The sequence below is a fragment of the Cryptomeria japonica genome, chromosome 4 (assembly GCF_030272615.1).
Source record: "Cryptomeria japonica chromosome 4, Sugi_1.0, whole genome shotgun sequence".
NCBI lineage: Eukaryota > Viridiplantae > Streptophyta > Pinopsida > Cupressales > Cupressaceae > Cryptomeria > Cryptomeria japonica.
In genome coordinates this window covers 623,597,119-623,617,138 of record NC_081408.1, presented here as the reverse complement: position 1 = coordinate 623,617,138, position 20,020 = coordinate 623,597,119, and the positions used below count along the sequence as shown (strand labels likewise).

At 36.3% G+C, this 20,020-nt stretch overlaps 1 protein-coding gene across 1 annotated transcript; it reads right to left on the bottom strand.

Moving 5' to 3' along the window:
- Positions 1–2,719: 2,719 nt before the first annotated feature.
- Positions 2,720–3,831, bottom strand: LOC131875262 (disease resistance protein RPV1-like). The gene is made up of 2 exons (XM_059219335.1): positions 3,813–3,831; positions 2,720–3,672 (listed from the first exon to the last, which is right to left on the bottom strand). Exons 1-2 carry the CDS (start codon positions 3,829–3,831, stop codon positions 2,720–2,722), a joined length of 972 nt encoding a protein of 323 aa, XP_059075318.1.
- Between the last annotated feature and the right edge of the window lie 16,189 nt (positions 3,832–20,020).

Here is a 20,020-nt window from a genome sequence, read left to right as displayed (position 1 = left end):
TGGAATATTTTGTAGTTTGTTAAGACTTTGGAAAGTTGAGTTGCATCACTTTCCTTAGCCTATCCATTTTTCATGGAAACTAATGAAAGAGTTTGTTAATGTTATGCATCTTTAATGATATTATTATTGACCACTGTAGCTAAGGGGCATATATTTATTAATTAGTATCTTTCATATTCTCTTACCATCTTATGAGAGTGTCATTGAATAATTCTACTCATTTGGGGAACTCAAATTTCATTTGTTTTCATGGTTACATATTATCCATGTGTTCCTACATGCTTATCCTTTAACTTGAGTACTTAAACACGATCATCACATGATACTTACTATACTAAAGAGGATTGTGTTACCTTATCATTGCATAGCTATACACCATTTTTTTATCTTATTAATTGTTAGAATATACTCTCTACACATCATTGCAATATTTCTCTCATGTGGGTGCAATCACTTTGATGTACACTCTCATGGTCATATTTTACACTATTAAACCTGCATGACCTAATCATATTGTAAGAGGAACCTCACATCATTGGGGGACAATATGTTTTTCTTCCTTACTATGTGCTCAAATGAACTAACCATGTTATAATATAGTCACACTCAAGACAACATAAGCTTCCTCACATTATTGGTTATATGACAATGTCTAATCTACCACTAATTGAGATCTCTAGTACTACTTTAGACTTATTGCTTTGGAGCAATTTTCTCTCATGGTCTTGAATGCCACAATCGGGGCATATATATAGCCTCGTGTCCTATGTACTTACATGAATTTTATTCTATTTTTTATCTTCCATAACTTGTATTTAGGGCTATTAAATTTCACAATCTTAGAACAAGATTCCAAGAACAGAAAGTTATAAAAAAACCACTATGTCAAGAGATTCCACTATAATTAAATAATGATAAAACTTCCAAAAGAGGCCACCCCTAATCAAAATTAAAGTTTTGATACAAATGTTAAGAAATAACAAAAAATATTATAGTGAAATCATAAGAAATGGTGAACAAAATTGAAATACTTATTAAAGTAGCAGACATTAACCATAAAACTATATTATGAGAAACATTTACTAGTAAATCAAAATTAGCAAACTCTTACGAAATAGATAAAATTTTAATTTACATGAAGAAATCTTAACAATAAAAATCCACCATCAAAGAGATCATTATAGTCATTCATCGTTTAATTATAGAGATAAGTACTAGTTTCCACCATATTGACTTTTAATAATTTCAATTTATTTCATACGTCTTTATTAATTATTCTAAATAAATTATTATTCAATTCCATTGAAAGGGATCGATATATGTTTGTTACCTTTTGTTGCTTTGCCTGGCAACTTGAGTTCGGGTCTTCGTTTAAGTTGATTTCTGATTTTTGTGAGCTTGGACTCCAAATTTTCTGGATTGAAGGTATAAAAAAACCATGTTAACTTGTGATAATTACCATATGTAAAAACATATTATTGAAGAGTAAGTTTTGCTTAAGATTGCATACAATTGGCCTAAGGATTCAATGCAAGATCTATTATGAATACATGTATGATTAGGAGGTTGAGGCATATAGTTTTCATCTACTCTTCGTGTGAAGCTTAAACAATATAAATTTTTGCAGGCAGTGCATTGTTTTACAATTTCATGCAACTTGAGAAAAGCAAAAATTTCAATCCATCAAATTATAAGATAGGCTATAAAGAACTGACTGTTAGCATTTACTTACGGCATTCCGGAGCTAAGGTTGCCCTAAATTCTGTCATGGATTCTCTAAACTTTGGAGTAGTCCACTCCTCTGTTTGATCTTGATTCTTTGTTAGACTTCGTTCCCTTTGTTCACCCCTTCGCCACTCCTCCACCCGGGGAGGTAATCCTAAGAGGCATAGTTTTGGCTGGATCAAAATGGAATAACGAATTGACTTCCATGCAGTATGACACCTCAGCATATCCAACCTTTCCAGCTTTGACAAGTTGCTAATGCTTTCTGGAAGGCTCCCCAATTTTTCGCACCAGCTCAGACTTAATTGCTTCAGCTGTGATAGCTTGCCAATGCTGTCAGGAAGTTCAATTAAGATTCTACAACAAGTTAAGTTCAAGTACTGTAGCTGTGACAAGTTTCCAATGCTGTCAGGAAGGTATAGTAATTTTTCACAGTAACTCAAATTCAAGTATAGCAGTTGTGAGAGGTTGGAAATGGTGTTAGGAAGACAATCCAGCTTCAGACATCCAGACCAATTCAAGGATTGCAAATGTGACAAATGACCAATATTGTCAGGGAGGTTTTGTAAGGATCTGCAGTCAGTCAAGTCCATGATCCTCAATTGCGGTATACTGTCCACAACAGAGGTGAATTTCTTGTTCATTATTAAAATTAAGTCCTTGAACAAAATCAAGCTGTACATTGTCTTCGGAAAGGAACAAGAATCCACCTTTAGCCATCTCAAACTTGGAGGAAGATTGTCTATGCTATCTTCTATGTGCACTTACTCCAAATGAAGATAGCGAAGACGAGGTGTGCCCAACATTTTAAGACTCCGTAAATCACCTTTATAGAGACGAAGGCCAGAGATATTGCTTACATTTTTGGATGAACTGCTTGACTGCGCAGTCCGCCATTGCCGGGTTTGCTCTTCTTCAGCAACCATTCGCCCCATTTCTCGCACAAGATCATGCATATCAAATACATCTTTCTCGTCTATCTTTATTAGCAGCTTCATGAAAGCTTGGTGATAGCAATGCACACATTCTTGTACATGGATTTCCAGAAAAGAATGGGATTAGTTGTGCGTTCCCCAATAAAAAAGCAAGCAATGTCCAAAAATATATCTCTTTCCTCAGCACTAAGACCTTTATAACTGATTTTGAGTGTTTTAAATATGTCTCTGTTCACTGTAAAGTTGTCAAGAATTTCATTCCAGCAGTCAATATCTGTGTCTTTCTGCTTATCATACAAGAAAGCTCCAATTATTTCCAGAGAAAGAGGGTGCCCCTTGCAAGCCTCCACTATTCTTTTCGAGAGCACTTCATAACCGGGAATTGGGGACGGTCTGAGGAAGGCGTGCCAGCTAAACAATTGGAGACCTTCACTTTCTTCCAATCCGCTCATCTCGTGAATGCATGCTGATGAGATGTGAGCAGCATTGAGAATGTGTCGATCTCGAGAAGTTATGATTAAGCAGCTGCCAGGAGACAACCAATGCCCAGCTAAGGCTTCCAATTGCACTCGGTCATCCACATCATCCAAAATGACAAGGGCACGGATTCCTCGCAAACGATCTGTCAACAAATATTTGCCCTTTTCCACACTGTACAGTTCTTCTTCATAGTTGACCAAATCTTTGAGAATTTGCCCCTGCAATTTTGTAAGGCTAGTGGAGCGGACATTAAATACAAACGAAACGGCATCGAAATCATTACAAGCTTCATTGTACACGGCCTTTGCAACTGTGGTCTTACCAATACCGCCTATACCCCATATTCCAAATCTAACCACTGTTTGGGCTGAACCGAGATGCAATTTCTGAATGAGATCTTTTTTCACCGTTTCTAATCCCACTGGGTATTTGGCAACTTGTAACGGCACCCTGTCAAGTGTCTTTATTATGTTGTTCACGACCTTCTTCACTAGCTGAGCTTCGGAGCTGCATATGGCGAAGTTAGTGACAGCTATAAAACAAAGAAAGGAATGAATGTATTTTCTATCGTTTACAAATGTCAGTGCAATTAAGAAGTATATCTATTTTGTACTTATTCTAACTGTCTAGATAAAATATAATCTTCAAAACATTAGAAGGGAACTAAATAACCATGGGGAATATTTGACATGAACGCATCTAGTTATGGTGATGAACAACCCAAGGAAAATGCACCATCAAATTTGAAGGATCTTTCAAATGGTGAAGGAGAACATTACTTTATTAGAAAGTTACATCTACAACTTTATTAAATGCAATCCACTCAATAATCAAAGTAATTGTTACTGATGAATTTTAAGGACCTGCTAATCTATGAGAGCAAACTTTCAGTAGGATGAAGATCTTTTAGGATGAAAGAGTCATAGTATTTAGAGTTCGCTGCTGTTAAAAGTCAGATCATGTCATGTTTAATCATGTTATGTTTAAAAAACAGGATTAGTCCATTTCTAAGAGATTGCATGCATTTGTTAAAAAGTTGTTGAAGGTGTGTTTGAGCTACCTAAAGAAAAACATGGAAGAGTGAGTGAAGGTAAGTGGTACTACCCAAATCATAGAAACCAATCTATTAAGGTAAGTTAAAATCTTTTGTCAATGGGAAAGATAGGAAAGAAGGTGAAGAAAAAAAATGAAAATTTAATTAGCGAGATAGATCTTTTAAAAAATGAAATAATGGAAATGAAGAAATTTAAATTAAAGATGATTGCAATCATAAAAGAGGGACAAGCTGAAAAATGTAAATTTTTGGATGAGAATTGTGATCTTGAAAAAAAATGGGACAAAGTAAAAGAGAAAATGAAGATCAAGAGAAAAATGAAGATCTAAAGGAAATGTTAAAGCTATTTGATAAGATTAAGAAAAGGAAGGATGACTTAGAGCAAAGAGAAAAGGTGTTTGATGACTTAGAAGAGAAACTAAAGAGAATAGAAGGGGAGAATAGTTTATACAAGAAGGAAATATCAAAATTGAATGCAGAGAATGAAAGTTTAAAGTCAAAAGCATTGGTCCATGATGATTCATGTAGTACAGAGGATTTGTGTTCATCACTTGATAAGTGTAATTTTATTGAACTCATTTGTGATAAAGATAAGCATGTTAATGAGTCTAAAAGTCTTGTTAGATGTGATGAAATTAAGAAAAGTTGTTTTTAAAATGTTGGTTTGAATATCATGAAAAAATGGGTTATAAAGGTAAAGGATTGAGAAAACATGAAGAAGGAATTAGAGAGCCTATTGAGGCAATAATGAGGCCAAAATATGAGGGCCTTGGATATGTCACAAGAAAAGAAAATGATGCTACCAGTTCAAGCAAAAAAACTTAAGAAAGGCATTGTATTAGGTGTTCTCATTGCAACAGAGAAACGCATTAAAGACATGTGTTGGGATTTGCATCCTTGTAAAATTTGTGGTTTAAGAAATCATTGTGAAAAAATGTTTTGGAAGAAAGAATCTACAACAGATTGTATAAAAATGGACTGTAGATGGACCTATGGATCTTGTTGGCAAAAACTTACAAGTATGTTCAAAAGGTTGTACAAATTTTCATGTGTGAAAAATGTTAACAATCATAAGAAGTTTGAATGTTTAAAAGTAATGAAAAATGTTTTGAGTCAAAAGAAATCATCGTCTCGAAAGACAACTATAGATTATGAAGTTGCAAGATGTTCCAAGTTGATATTTTGAATACATGAAAACAACGAGTTTGAGAGACTGCCGCAACAGTTGAGGGAAGCCAAACGAATGTCCTTTTATTGAGAAAAGATATACAGATCTTAAAGATGGTTTGAAGTTATTATGCAAAGAAATAATTTAAGTCAGCAGACTTTGTTGTAACCGTCAGTTAGAGACAAAAGAAAAGAACTTGTAAAAGAGAATGTATCAAAAACATTGTGAATACTGAAAAGTGCAGCAGTTGTAGCAATAGCCAGTTAGTTTGACTACCATAGCAGTTGAAGAAAGGTGCAAAGAACAAAATGGTAAATGGTATGCTAGCAGTTGAGATTAAGGGGGAATGTTGGATATTATAATCTCAACTACCTCTCCTATTTAGTCAACTTTGCATCCTCTGTATGTAAGGACAAGTCTAGTAAGAAAATCTTTCTAGGATTTGAATGGATCTTATCCACCCTATCCTTTACCCGCAAGATATTTTCCATGTATGTGATCAATAAGTAGAATTCTGGATGGTTCTTCCAGCCACCTCCATTACATTTCTACATATGATGTATTCCAGAAGACTTGTAATCAATCTATGATGAATGAATATACGTTTTCTTTTGTATTTGTGTACCCTGTTTCCTCCCCTGTTTCTAACAATATTCTGATGTAGCGCATCTATGAAACAGATTAGACTGCAAAAAGAAAACAATAACCAAGAAATGGAGAAGACAAGAGCAAACTCAGCTACAGCAGTTCTTAAATATAAAAAAACATATATCACTCTTATTTCGTTCTTCAACGTGTACAGAAAATACATTCACAGAGAAGAAGAAAACGACCAGCAACATCTGAATCTCTTTTTTATATATCTCTAGGTTTTCCCCCTTCTTCTAAGCTCAGGCCCAAATTTAAACGAAAAAATTCCCCCAAAATAAATGATCTTCTGCTCCATGGTCAGGACATAGGAAGAGACGATTAAGGAGATGCTCTGCATCATCTTCGCATTGCATTAATGCTAGAAAAGAGTTTGAAAACATGCACACGTTTGGCAAATCTTCTATCCAAGTTCTTTAGTGAATTCAAATTTTTAACCTCATTTCATTGCATTTGACAGGATATTAGTAAGTACCTGGAATGTTTGGAGGAAGGCTTCCCCAGATAATTATGTTTGGGACGGCTTGTCAATCAAAGCATTTTTTTGGCCAGTTATTCAAGATTATTCACTTTCTGATGTTACAGTTCAGGAAGTTTGGAGTTCAAGTAAAAGAATTCATAGGCATAAAAGATTATAATAATATTTTTGCAATTGGGATGGATTAATTTCTGGACTTAGTTAATGGTGATTCTGTTAAAAAAATAGATGTGTGTCAGAATTCCAGAGTTCAAGAATATTTATAAGACCTTACTGAATCAGAAATCCTGTTACATTATTTTTTAATGGAAGTACGTTGCAGCGCAGCTCTTGTTAGTTTTAAAAGAAAATGAACTTTGTCCAAACATTTAACATACATAATGGAGTAGGTAATGATATATTCAATTACCAATAATAAATAGCTAAATACACACAATAAAATTTCTCTTTATGTTCACAAACTATCATTATCTTTTAAAAAACAAATCTTTTATCTCCACTGATAATATGCAGATTTTTTTTTTAACCTTCTATACCTCAGCAGACTACCATAAAACTGTATTTTTCTTTATATCTTCTTAATCTAAATAATTGTCAGGATCTCCTGTACTGGTGGATAATACACGGAGTTTTTAAAAAAATTCAGGGCATTTTGTTGAGAGTTTTTAGGGTGGTTTCTTAAATTTTATAGTGCAATTTAAGTTTAAAAAGTTAAACTGTAAAAAATTTGAGGAAGTTGGGGTCTCATGAATTTTATTATAGAACAAGTTCAATTTAATATGATAAATATGCGGTGGCTGATTGTCTTCCCAAATGGACATCTGACTTTATGGAGGGATGGTCTATTAGGGATAGGGATCAACTATCTCCAGCGTTGCCTCACATGTTGGATCAACTTGTGAATCATGATAAGTCTGTGTAGTCCTTTTTTGGCTGGGCAGTTCCCCTTCTTTTGATGTACTTTTCTTTCTGTTTTGAATAAATTTTTAACCCTCTTTATTGTCAATTGATAAAAAATTGAAAAACTTCAAATGATTGACCTGTGGCAAAACTGACAATGTCTAAGACTTCACTTTTTCCACCCGCTCAAATGATTGACCTGTGGCAAAACTGACATATAATATATTAAACATATATATACACATGTAAGTGTATTCTCTCTCTCTCTCTCTCTCTCTCTCTCTCTCTCTCTCTCTCTCTCTCCCCCCTTCTCCCTTCCTCCATATCCCATCCCTCTTTCTCTTCTTCTCTCCCTCCATACCCCACTGCAACTGTGTCTGCACTTCTATAGAAGTAAGTGAATTTATTTCTTATCTGCAACTTCCTCTTTGATTTGTATCATGTATCCTCTCCTAAAAAAATTGACAGATGGATTTTGGTGTGTATATTGAATAGGAGGAATAGGGTTTGAAAGTGAATCACAGGTGTATTACCATGACAAACAAGGAAACCTATAGCAATATTCTTCTCGAATGTGTTTTTAATGAGTAGAGCGGATGTGGAAAATAGTGTCAACAAAGCAACATGATGAGTCATAGTACCTACAATATGTTTTTCAAAAGAAAACAACAAGTAGGAAGAGAAAGAGGGAGAGTAACACAGATGATGTCCTATAGAATGATAGTGGTGGGTATGCGAGAGTTCCCATGTTGTTACACAACACTTGTCACCTAAAGAAATTAAAGTTTGTTTTATGCATGGTAGTGGTAGTATATGATGATCATCACTTGTCAAATAGCTTGGAACAGTACATACCCATGAAAGAAATCAAGTGTGTAATTCCTATAGTCACAATCGAGATTAGTCTTATAACCTTGCAAATTTAATAGCATCATATGTTTTAGAACTTAGGCAGTACTCTTAGGGTTAGGTCAAGCTCTTACACTTGCTTTTTAGTGAAGCCTCGTTGTTTGTTCGCTTGGAGTCTTGTTGTATGATGTTCTATTCATAACTTTAAATTTAATATATCATTTTATTAGCCCACCATATGACCCCTTAGGTGTCATTAGAGGTCGTATTGTTTCCTAAGAGGTCATATGGTATCCTGTGACCGCTTAAGACCCCTCCTCTTTCCCTCCCCCCTACTCTCTCTCTCTCTCTCTCTCTCTCTCTCTTCCTCCATACCCCTTCTTCTCTCCCTCCCTCCCTCTACCTCTCTCCCTCTCCCTCCCTCCCTCTACCTCTCTCCCTCTCTCTACCTTCCCTCCCCCATCTCTCTCTCTCTCCCTCTCTCTCCCTATCTCTCTACCTGCAATATGTCTTTCAGAAGAAAACAAAAGGTAGGAAGAGAAAGAGGGAGAGTAACACAGATGATGTCCTGTAGAATGATAGTGGTGGGTATGCAAGAGTTCCCATGTTGTTACACAACACCTATCACCTAAAGAAATTAAAGTTTGTTTTGTGCATGGTAGTGGTAGTATATGATGATCATCACTTGTCAAACAACTTGGAACGGTACATACCCATGAAAGAAATCAAGTGTGTAATTCCTATAGTCACAATCGAGATCAGTCTTATAACCTGGGCAAGTGCAAGGTAATGAGTCACAAATTCGCGGAAGTCTACATGTTGGAAAACGCGCTCTTATAAACGGGGGCCCATTTATGCTTCAGGCTCCTGAGCCGAAAGGTAATGGGGGCCCGAAGCAAAAATAAATAGGCCCCTATTTTTTTATAAAATGGGGGCCTACTTTTAAACAAAACGGGGGCCCGTTTTTAAAAACGGGCCCCCGTTTCTAAATCGCATTTTTCTTTTTTTTTTCACAAGCCACCCTTGTTTGAAAACGGGGGCCCGTTTTGTGGAAGTTGATTCCACAACCCACCACTTGGATCGGGATTAGGCCCCGGGATAAGCCTAGGATGGCCACACCTGAGACATGGACCTGCAAATTCAAATCTCCATGAATGAAAGCACAAATATGAACTTCTGAAATAGTTTGCGTGCCTCTAATCAGAGAATTTTTATACGAAATTAAAACCCATTTTAGATTATACTGTCTAGATTCTAAATATGTAATTTTATTTAAAAATTGATTATTTTAACTATTTTTCATTTAATTTATACTAAATCAGGTCCATAAATTTGAAATATTAACTAATTTTGTTAATTTAATAACTTTTTTATTTTAAAGAATTTTGGAAAAAAAATTAAATGTCATCAATCTACACAAATTTTTTTTGTATTTAAAAAAAAAAAATCAAAAAATGTTAAGTTTACATCAAATTATGTGGGTCATACACGTCAAATTTTTAAAAAGATAATTACGGCCATTAAAAAATTAATTAAAAAAAATATTAGAAAAAAAAATACAGAAAAATATACTCATTAATCTTCAGTGTGTTACAAACCATTTCCCAAAACGGTTTGAGAAAATAATTTTAATTGTGTCAAAAAGTGTGGGTCGTACACATGCATGGTATGGTCCTGAAACAGGCATTTTCAAAACATAGTTTTCAGAACTCCATTCAAAATTTTATTTTTTATTATGTGGGTATTAAGCTCAAATGAGACAAAATCTGAAAATCAGGGAAAGCACTTCCACTTTTTGGCCAAAAAATGGACTCATCTTCTTGCATTGACCCACCTTGCAAATTTAATAGCATCATATGTTTTATAACTTAGGCAGTACTCTTAGGGTTAGGTCAAGCTCTTACACTTGCTTTTTAGTGAAGCCTCATTGTTTGTTTGCTTGGAGTCTCGTTGTATGATGTTCTATTCATAACTTTAAATTTAATATATCATTTTATTAGCCCACCATATGACCCCTTAGGTGTCATTAGAGGTCATAATGTTTCCTAAGAGGTCATATGGTATCCTGTGACCCCTTAAGACCCTTCCTCTTTCCCTCCCCCCTACTCTCCCCCTCTCCCTCTCTCTCTCTCCCTCTCCCTCCCTCTACCTCTCTCCCACTCTCTCTCTCTCTCTCTCTCTCTCTCTCTCTCTCTCTCTCTCCCTCCATACCCCTTCTCTCCCACCCCCCTGTTCTCTCTCCCTCTCCCTCCTTCTACCTCTCTCCCTCTTTCTACCTTCCCTCCCCTGTCTCTCTCTCTCCCTCTCTCTCCCTCTCTCTCTACCTGCAATATGTTTTTCAGAAGAAAACAACAGGTAGGAAGAGAAAGAGGGAGAGTAACACAAATGATGTCTTGTAGAATGATAGTGGTGGGTATGCGAGAGTTCCCATGTTGTTACATAATGCCTGTCACCTAAAGAAATTAGAGGTGTCATTAGAGGTCATTAAAGATCGTATTGTTTCCTAAGAGGTCATATGGTATCCTGTGACCCCTTAAGACCCCTCCTCTTTCCCTCCCCCTACTCTCCCCCCCTCTCTCTCCCTCTCTCACTCTCTCTCTCTCTCTCTCTCCCCCCTCTCTCTCCCTCTCTCCCTCCTTCCCTCTCTCCCTCTCTCTACCTTCCCTCCCCCCTCTTCTCTCCCTCTCTCCCTCCCTCTACCTCTCCCTTCTCCCCATGTTCTCTCCCTCTCTCCCTCTCTCTCCCTCTCCCCTCTCCTCTCCCTCCCTCTCTCCCTCCCTCTACCTCTCCCTTCCCCCCATGTTCTCTCCCTCTCTCCCTCTCTCTCCCTCTCCCCTCTCCTCTCCTCTCCATCTCTCCCTCTCCCTCTCTCTCCCTCTCCCTCTCCCTCTCCTCTCCCTCACCCACCTCTCTCTCTCTCTCTCTCTCTCTCTCTCTCTCTCTCATCTCTCTCTCTCTCTCTCTACCTTCCCTCCCCCACTCTTCTCTCCCTCTCTCCCTCCCTCTACCTCTCCCTTCACCCCATGTTCTCTCCCTCTCTCCCTCTCTCTCCCTCTCCCCTCTCCTCTCCCTCTCCTCTCCCTCTCTCCCTCTCTCTCCCTCTCCCCTCTCCTCTTCCTCTCTCTACCTTCCCTCCCTCGTCTCTCTCTCTCTCTCTCTCTCTCTCTCTCTCTCTCTCTCTCTCTCTCTCTCCTTCCCTCTACCTCTCCCTTCCCCCCATGTTCTCTCCCTTAGGTGTCATTAGAGGTCGTATTGTTTCCTAAGAGGTCATATGGTATCTTGTGACCCCTTAAGACCCCTCCTCTTTCCCTCCCCCTACTCTCCCCCCTCTCCCTCTCTCTCTCTCTCTCTATCCCTCTCCCTCTCTCTCTCTCTCTCTCTCTCTCTCTCTCTCTCTCTCTCTCTCTCTCTCTCTCTCTCTCTCTCTCTCTCTCTCTCCCCTCTCCTCTCCCTCCTCTCCCTCTCCCTCTCCCACCCCCCTCTTCTCTCTCTCTCTCTCTCTCTCTCTCTCCTCTCTCTCTCTCTCTCTCTCTCTCTCTCTCTCTCTCCCCCTACCTCTCCCTCCTTCCTTCTCTCCCTCTCTCTCTCCCCTCTCCTCTCTCTCTCTTCCCCCCTCTTCTCTCCCTCTCTCCCTCTCCCTTCCTCCATACCCCTTCTTCTCTCCCACCCCCCTCTTCTCTCTCTCTCTTTGTCTCTCTCCCTCCCTCTACCTCTCTCAAGAGCATGTATGAGGTACTGAAACTATTAGTTCCCTGCCCTGCCATAACTTTTTTAAGGCTTATTAGTGCGTAAGCGGTACTTATTACTCATAAGCATGTGCGGGGTACTATTCCCATTATTCGATACCCTGCGATAACATTTTTAGGCTTAGTAGCGCGTATGCACTATTTATTAGCCCATAATGGGAAAAAAGAATACTGTTGGGCTTGTCAACATTTTATGGTCTAACAGCACGTACGCGGTTTATAGACATAGTTTTAGTTGCCCAAGAGCCTCAACGGCCTCAAAAGAAGTTTTTGAGGTCATTGAAGGCCCCACTGGAACTATGTCTGCACTTCTATCACTGTTGTATACATAAAAGTAAGTGAATTTTTTGTTTTTGCATGATTTCAAATGATTGAATTGTTGTTTTTAGTAGTTTTTTGTTTTTGCATGGTTTGAAATGATTGAATTGTGATTTTTTAATAGTTTGATTCCAAAAAATAGTGATAAGATGCATATTTATGGTTATTTGTTTATTTATGAACTTTTCTTTCCATATATATGTAATATGATTCTGTTTAGGTCAACCGATCTCAACCATGGGAAAGAACAAGCGAGGAACGATGGAAAAATGAGAGGCTCAAAAGGAAAGACAAAGGCAACGTATGAAGAAATTGTGTGACATAAGAACAATGGGAGAAGAAGGTATGTCAACCTTAACATCTCAATTTGATTTACCAAACGAATATAATGCACCTAATGCAATTGAAGAAGAAACATTTGATAATTTACCATTTGAACCTAATGCAATTGAAGAAGAAACATTTGATAATTTACCGTTTGAACCTAATGCAATTGAAGAAGAAACATTTGATAATTTACCATTTGAACCTAATGCAATTGAAGAAGATACCGCATTGAATAATCAATTAAATGATGAACATATTACACCTTCTCTACTTGATGAATTGAATGTACATAATGCACCAATGTTAACACCTCCTAGAATCATTCGTAGGAAACCAAAGTATCTAATTGACATTGATGAGAATATATTGAAGTCAATGCCCAATAAAATGAATGAACGAACTTGTAGGAGAATGGTTAAAAGAATATGGCAAAACTATTTTAAAAACTAAATCAAACCGCAAGATGTCAATTAATTGTTCAAATGATTAAAAATTTGAATTTTAGAGAGACAAGAAAAATTCTAGGCCTAAGATCATCTGAAAGTAACAGTGAAAGAACTATTGTTAGAAATCTATTTGATGCATATCAATCTATTGGTTCAAAATCATGTAGTAAAGATTCTAATGCTACTCGACGTGTCATTACATCAACCATAATGAGCAAGAAAATAAAAAAAGATCATTTGATAAGCAAAATAAGTAAGTCATTAAATGTTAGTAGAACAACATTAATTAAAGCATTAAAGAGGTGAGAACAAATAGAGGAACCTAACAATAATTCTCTTTGGGCATTCTCGGGTAGACTACCATGCAAAGACAAGGTTGTTGTAGATGCACTAAAAACATTAATTGAAATTTTTTGGCATGACAACACAAGAGTATTGCCCAACCAAAGAGATGTTGTTAGAAGGCGAATTGGGTCTAAAAATCATGAGCCACATGCGAAACACTATTTGGATATAACTCAAACTAAATTTTATGAAAGATTCCTTCAAAAGTTTCCTCAAATAAAAATTTCTCAAAGATTTTTTGAAATGGCAAAACCTTTTTATATTAAGATTAATCATGTACCCACCACGTGTTGTTGTAGGATGCATATTGAATTTTCCATGCATTATGATAGTTTTCATCATACTTGTTCTACTTTGCACACTAACGATGTTTTGCAGGAATGTAATATACAAGCACCTCCTAAGTCAGCAAGAGAATTTATTTCAAGTGTGTTATGTAATAGACATGATGGTTGCATTTATTATAAGATGCCTTGTTTGGAAGGTTCTTGTGCTATATGTGGTGGTTTGCAACGTTTACCAAGATGCATACATTTGGAGAGCACACATGAAATTGGTACGAAACTAGTTTCTTTCAGAAAATACAAGACAATCACATATGGAGTTAAAGATGGAAAAGATTTGAAGAGATGTGAGCTAGTGAAAAATGATATATGTGTAGCTCAATTTATGAAAATGTTTCAAGAGAAACTAGCTTATGAGTACATAATGCATACACATAGAGCTCGATGGTTAGATGAGCAATTCAAGTTGTTTAAGGACACATTTCCTCTTGGCACCATTGTCTCTATCATTGATTTCACTGAAAATTATACACTACAACCTCAAAATGAAGTGCAATCCATGTATTATCACTCTACACAAGTTTCTATTTTTGTACACATAACATTCATGCATGCAGATGATAGCACAGAGGAGGATAGAAAGGTTGTAAGAGAGTATCACTTCTACATAAGTGATGATCATACTCATTCATCAGAGTTTGTACAAGGATGCTTTAAAGTTTTATATGATAGTTTAAGGGAAAGGAACATATGATACAACCAACACTTAATATGGTCAGATAAATGCACCGCACAATTCAAGAATGTAAGGATGTTTTATTGGCTGACAAGGATGCATGTGACAAGTGGTGTACAACATTTTTGGAATTTCACTGAGGCTGGACATGGTAAGGGAGAGCACAATGGTGTAGGAGCATGTGTGAAAAGAGCCCTAGCTAGGGAAGAATTGAAGTACGAAGGTGGTGCTGAGTTGGTAGATGCAGAAACAATTGTGCGATGGTGTAAGTCTACGATGGGTCCAGGTAATCTAGGTACGTCATTGGTTCATAGATATTTTGGGTTGATTACTAAATCTAACATTGAAAACTATCTACATTGTTGTACAGTTGCAGGATCGAGTGATATGCACTCATTTATGAGTTCAAATTCAAGTTCACTGGTAATTTATATGAGACAGATGGTATGTTTTTGCTCTTCATGCATGTATTGTTTGTGGGAAGAATGTGAATCAGAAGAGTGGGTTGACAAATGGTCTTGTAGACCATTGGTTCCCATTGATTCATATCAAATTCCCAAAGCACTACAATTGAGCTAGATGGAGACATTAGTGGATTTTGACCATGTATCCAACCTAGTGGATTCAGGTGATTTTTTGAGTTAATTTTTTTGCAAGTATTCTTTTTGGTTCATTTTGTTGTACATCATACTTTTTTTTTGGTATTAATTAACACTTTATAAAATGTAGGTCATGTGTATGTAGTTCTTGTAGAAGAGAACAATGAAGAAGGAACAGATTACTATTTGTGTCATTGTGTTGAGCCTAAAATAAAATTGACAACCACAATCATTGACGGAGAGGGTATTGAGTACCCAACAGGGTCTGTTGTCATGACAGGAACATGGCTTCGGAGATACCCTATCAAGAATTATGATGTTTGGTTGTTCGAGGACTTTGAAACACACAGACATATTCTTCATTTCTCTAACCTTGTTGTTGCAACAAATATTCATTTGATGAAGTACCGTGGTATACCTCATAACAAGATTTTATGGAAAGTTCATGAATCTGACCACGAGGCAATACTTGACACAATACGGGTTAGAGCCGATCCTGAAGGCTCACTTGATTGATTCTACGGTTTAGAGTAGAATGATTTTGAGAATTTTGTATAAATTGTTGACAAATTGTTCTATATTCATTTTTTGTATATATAAATGTCCATGAGCTGATTTTTACATGTTTAGGGGCAAGATTTTGTATATTTAAGTGGCAATGAGCTGATTTGTACATATGTACATGCCAAATTTTGTATATTAAAATGGCGATGAGCTGAATTGCACATATTGTTTTGCCAAATTTTGTATAAAAGCCCATGAGATGATTTGTATATTAAAATGGCGATGAGCTGAATCGCATATATTGTAATGCCAAATTTTGTATAAAAGCCCATGAGATTATTTGTAAGACAATTTTTTGTATAATCAAATAGCCAAAAGCTAATTTGATCATATTTAGAGGCAAATTTTTGAATAATATGTGACAATGTTTTGAGTATATGTGATGTGTCCCTGGTCAATCATGAGCATTCTTGATTCTTGTATAATCATGGATAATTATTTGAGTCATTATCGGGTCATAGGGGTCATAGATTGAGACTAGATACAATTTGAGCAAAAATTGTCATTGTTGTTAAAAAAATTGTCAAAAAAGTTGTCAAGCAACTTCTACATTGCATCAATAGGGTATGACTCTCAACGTTCTGGTGCTTTGGGATGCACGACAGGGCCATGCCTAGCGTAAAATTGCCCACCCGAATGCACTCGCGACGTCGGCTTGTGCACATGAGGAACATAATCAATTCTAGCCAATCTTGCAACTTTTCCTTGCAAGCAACTGACAGTTTTTTGAGTAGGCGAAAATATGCTACTAATTGAAAATGGCTCTGAGTCGTCAAAAATTGAGATAGGCCATTGTAGAGGAGCCTCATGTGACCCCACGAGATCAAATAGATCGATCGTATGTGTCGTGGATTGGAAGAAACAGTCCATCAAATTTTGACAATTTTTTGGACTCAGGGCACTTGAGAGATCGCACTGGTAGAGTATGACTCTCAACGTTCTGGTGCTTTGGGATGCACGACAGGGCCATGCCTAGCATAAACCTACCCACCCGGACATGCTCGCAACGTCGGTTTGTGCACACAAGGAACAAATTTTGACCATTGCGAGCATGAGGGTTCTCTCGCACCAAACACATTGTTGTTTATATTCATATTGTCGATTTTTGTTGTTTATATTCATATTATTAATTACATATGCAAATATTCATTTAAATTTATAAAAAGGCAGCCACCAAATACAACAAATACACAATAATGAACTGAATACAAGGAGTTTTGTAGGGTTAATTCAACATTTTTGAAATTTTATCAAATCATATTCCACAATTGCAATGCTTTATATCATATATTTTTGTTGTTTATATTCATATTGTTGATTACATATGCAAATATTCATTTAAATTTATAAAAGGACAACCACAAAATACAACGAATACAAAATAATGAACTCATTACACATTTATTGGATCGAATATCGATATTTATATATATAAAAAAAGACATGTCTGCCAAGTCAATACAAGTATTACAAAAATGTGGCATATGCCATGTCCAAATCGATATACAATAAAAATGTAGAATATATCTACATGTATTGGTCATTCTATGACCAAAACTAACACTATATGATCCTAAACTTGTGGTGGATCATCAAAATAAAGCCTCTTTGGCGCAGTACGCAACTCTATAGATGGCTACAAAACCACAATTCAAAAGCCAAGTTATAATTCTTTTGTAGAAAATAGTTCACAATTAACATCATATCTATGTATTTAACTTTAATTACTTTGCAATTGAAATGTAGATTACCTCATCGGTTGATCCAGGAGCTAATGTCTTCACTCTCCTCTCCTTGTCACTCTTAGGAGTTTTCTTGAAGACATACTTAAATTGATCCACGTTATGGTCGTACCGTGAAGGAGTCTATTGTAGATTAAATGTACAATTAATACAATGTACTAACATAAATATATCAAAAACACTTAAAAGATATAATATAGAGAACAATGACGTACCTGTGCCTGAGATGCTTCTCTAATGGACTGAGGATGGCTCACCATCGATGTAGAAACTGACACTATTACCTATACAAAAAATGTACAAAGATTAAATACAATTAATATAATGATAAGTATTGAAGGTTGAAAAATTAATTTTACATATCAAACAAAAGTGTACCGGATCCTAAGATGCTTCTCCAGTGCAAGGAGGAGGGTTCGCCATTAACATGTAAAATAGAAAAATAACACTAATCAGTCTACAAACCCCAACTAATACTTGATTTCAACATTTTCAAACAATTGTACAACTAAAAATGTGTTCAATTACCTTCTTCACATGTTTTGGCATCTTCGAGGAATTCTTTTTCTTAGGACGAGCCCTAGATGTGGAGGGGGTACCCTAAAAACACAAAATTAACATGAGATATTAGTACAGATAATAAATTAAACATAATTTTAAAAATCTAAAATGAAATGACTTGCATATTCCATCAAAACAATACATAAAAAGAGTTGTACAAAATATGATACCGTATAGCCTTGTAGGCCAAAATCGATCGCTGAGAGCGTGATGTCATCAATCTGGGACATTTCATCCCCTGTCAACACTTACAAACTAGAAATTGGACCAAGCATTAAAGATAGTTATTATATCTTGTATTTTTTTGAATTCAAAGTGTACTATTCTATTTTAACATGTTACAAAATTTATACCTCAGGCATCGAAGTTGCAGCTATGGTAACTGGGGGAGGTGTATGGGATACTACTGCTGCATCCTAAAATGCATATCATTTGTCTCAATTTAAATCAATGTATAAATGAAAATTCATCTATGTAATTACAAATTTAAAGTGACTAATAAATAAAATGTTATGAATTCAAATCAACACACCTGTGTTTGTGGCTCATGGGCAAACACCATGTCCATCAACTCATCTATTAGCATGACATCCTCAACTGTGTGAGCCTGACATCTACAACCGCAAATCATGCATAGATGATATGAGTATCCATCTGCACCAGCTGCATCATGTTGGTTGAAAATTTTGTACACTTGGGGAAATATACAAAATTGTGGTTTCAACCACAGCACACGAGTAAAAACTCTCCTAATTAAGGGAAGGCTCCCCCTATCTAACTACAACTTGGAAAATAAAATGGGATGGGACAGCAATCTTTCTTCTTTTTTTTCAAGAAAGACAATATCCTTTTCTCTTCACAGAAAAGGATAGCGATTGAATAACAACAGTAACCACTTTCAAGTGAAATAAGAGAAATGAAATGAAGTTTCCTGAAAGCACAAAGACTTCCGTCACTTCCTTCGGGACAGGACAACAATATCAAGCTCAAAGACTTGACTATTGGAAGTCCTATCTACCCTTTTCTATACTAAATTTTACAACGAATAAAAGATAACAGCTCAAAGACTGAAATAATCTATTCTTACAACACAAAGACAAGAACTAATGCAAGCTCAAAGACTTGCTGCTATTTCTTATCACACAATAATTTTTTCTCAAAAACAGATGCAAGCTCAAAGACTTGCTGCTCCTTCAAGAGAGTTTCCTATTTTAATTAATCTTCTCTACTTGCAGCTCAAAGACTTCAAATCAGATTGGACTAAGCTCCTTTAGAAACACTTCGCATAGAAGAAATAAAAGATTCAAACTCAAACACGTAGCTCAAAGACTCAAAACTTGAGTAATCCTTCTTTATTATTCTTCAAAACCTTCAATTCACATACATAAGCTCAAAGACTTCTTGCTGTAAATTTGGCAGAGTTTTTGCTTGCTTTCCAAAAGATGAAAATTACAATGGACCTCTCAAGTATTTATAGAATAGGAGCCTTGAGAAAAAGGTGGGAGGATCTTAACTAACTTGAGAGATTCTCTCAACCACCAAGACTCATTCAATAAATAATTGAGACTTCATTAACTAACTAAGAGTTACTCTAACTAACTAAGACTTATTCAGACTACAGTCCTAATCGGACACAACTTGTAGTTATCTTACATGTAATTACAAAAGTACAAGTAATGTGTAACTTGCATTTTACATAAACTGCTTTTACATGCATCTTGTTAAAACAAAATTACAACTAAGAAATTACAAAAAGAGAGAAGATTCAACTAAGTGCTGAAAAACACTTAAGTTGAATTTTGTGAAGACATGAATCCTTGAAACTTCCGGATGCTCACTTGTAGTTCCTCGGGATTCGATTCATGAGTGTTCTTAGCAACTACCATAGTCTTCACAATAGTGTCGTGGCAGCGGAGAAGCACGGAATTGTCTTTATCCAAGATGGACTGAATCTCATGCAAAAAGGCTTGGTGTTTCATCAATGTTTGAATTGAAACTGCCGAGAATTGTTCACTCCTCCATTCACCGTGAATCCTCATCTGTAAATCCGCAAGAACCTCTTCTTTTGGAATTAGTTCTCCATCCTGACTTACTATATTGCAAGAGGCCCTTTCA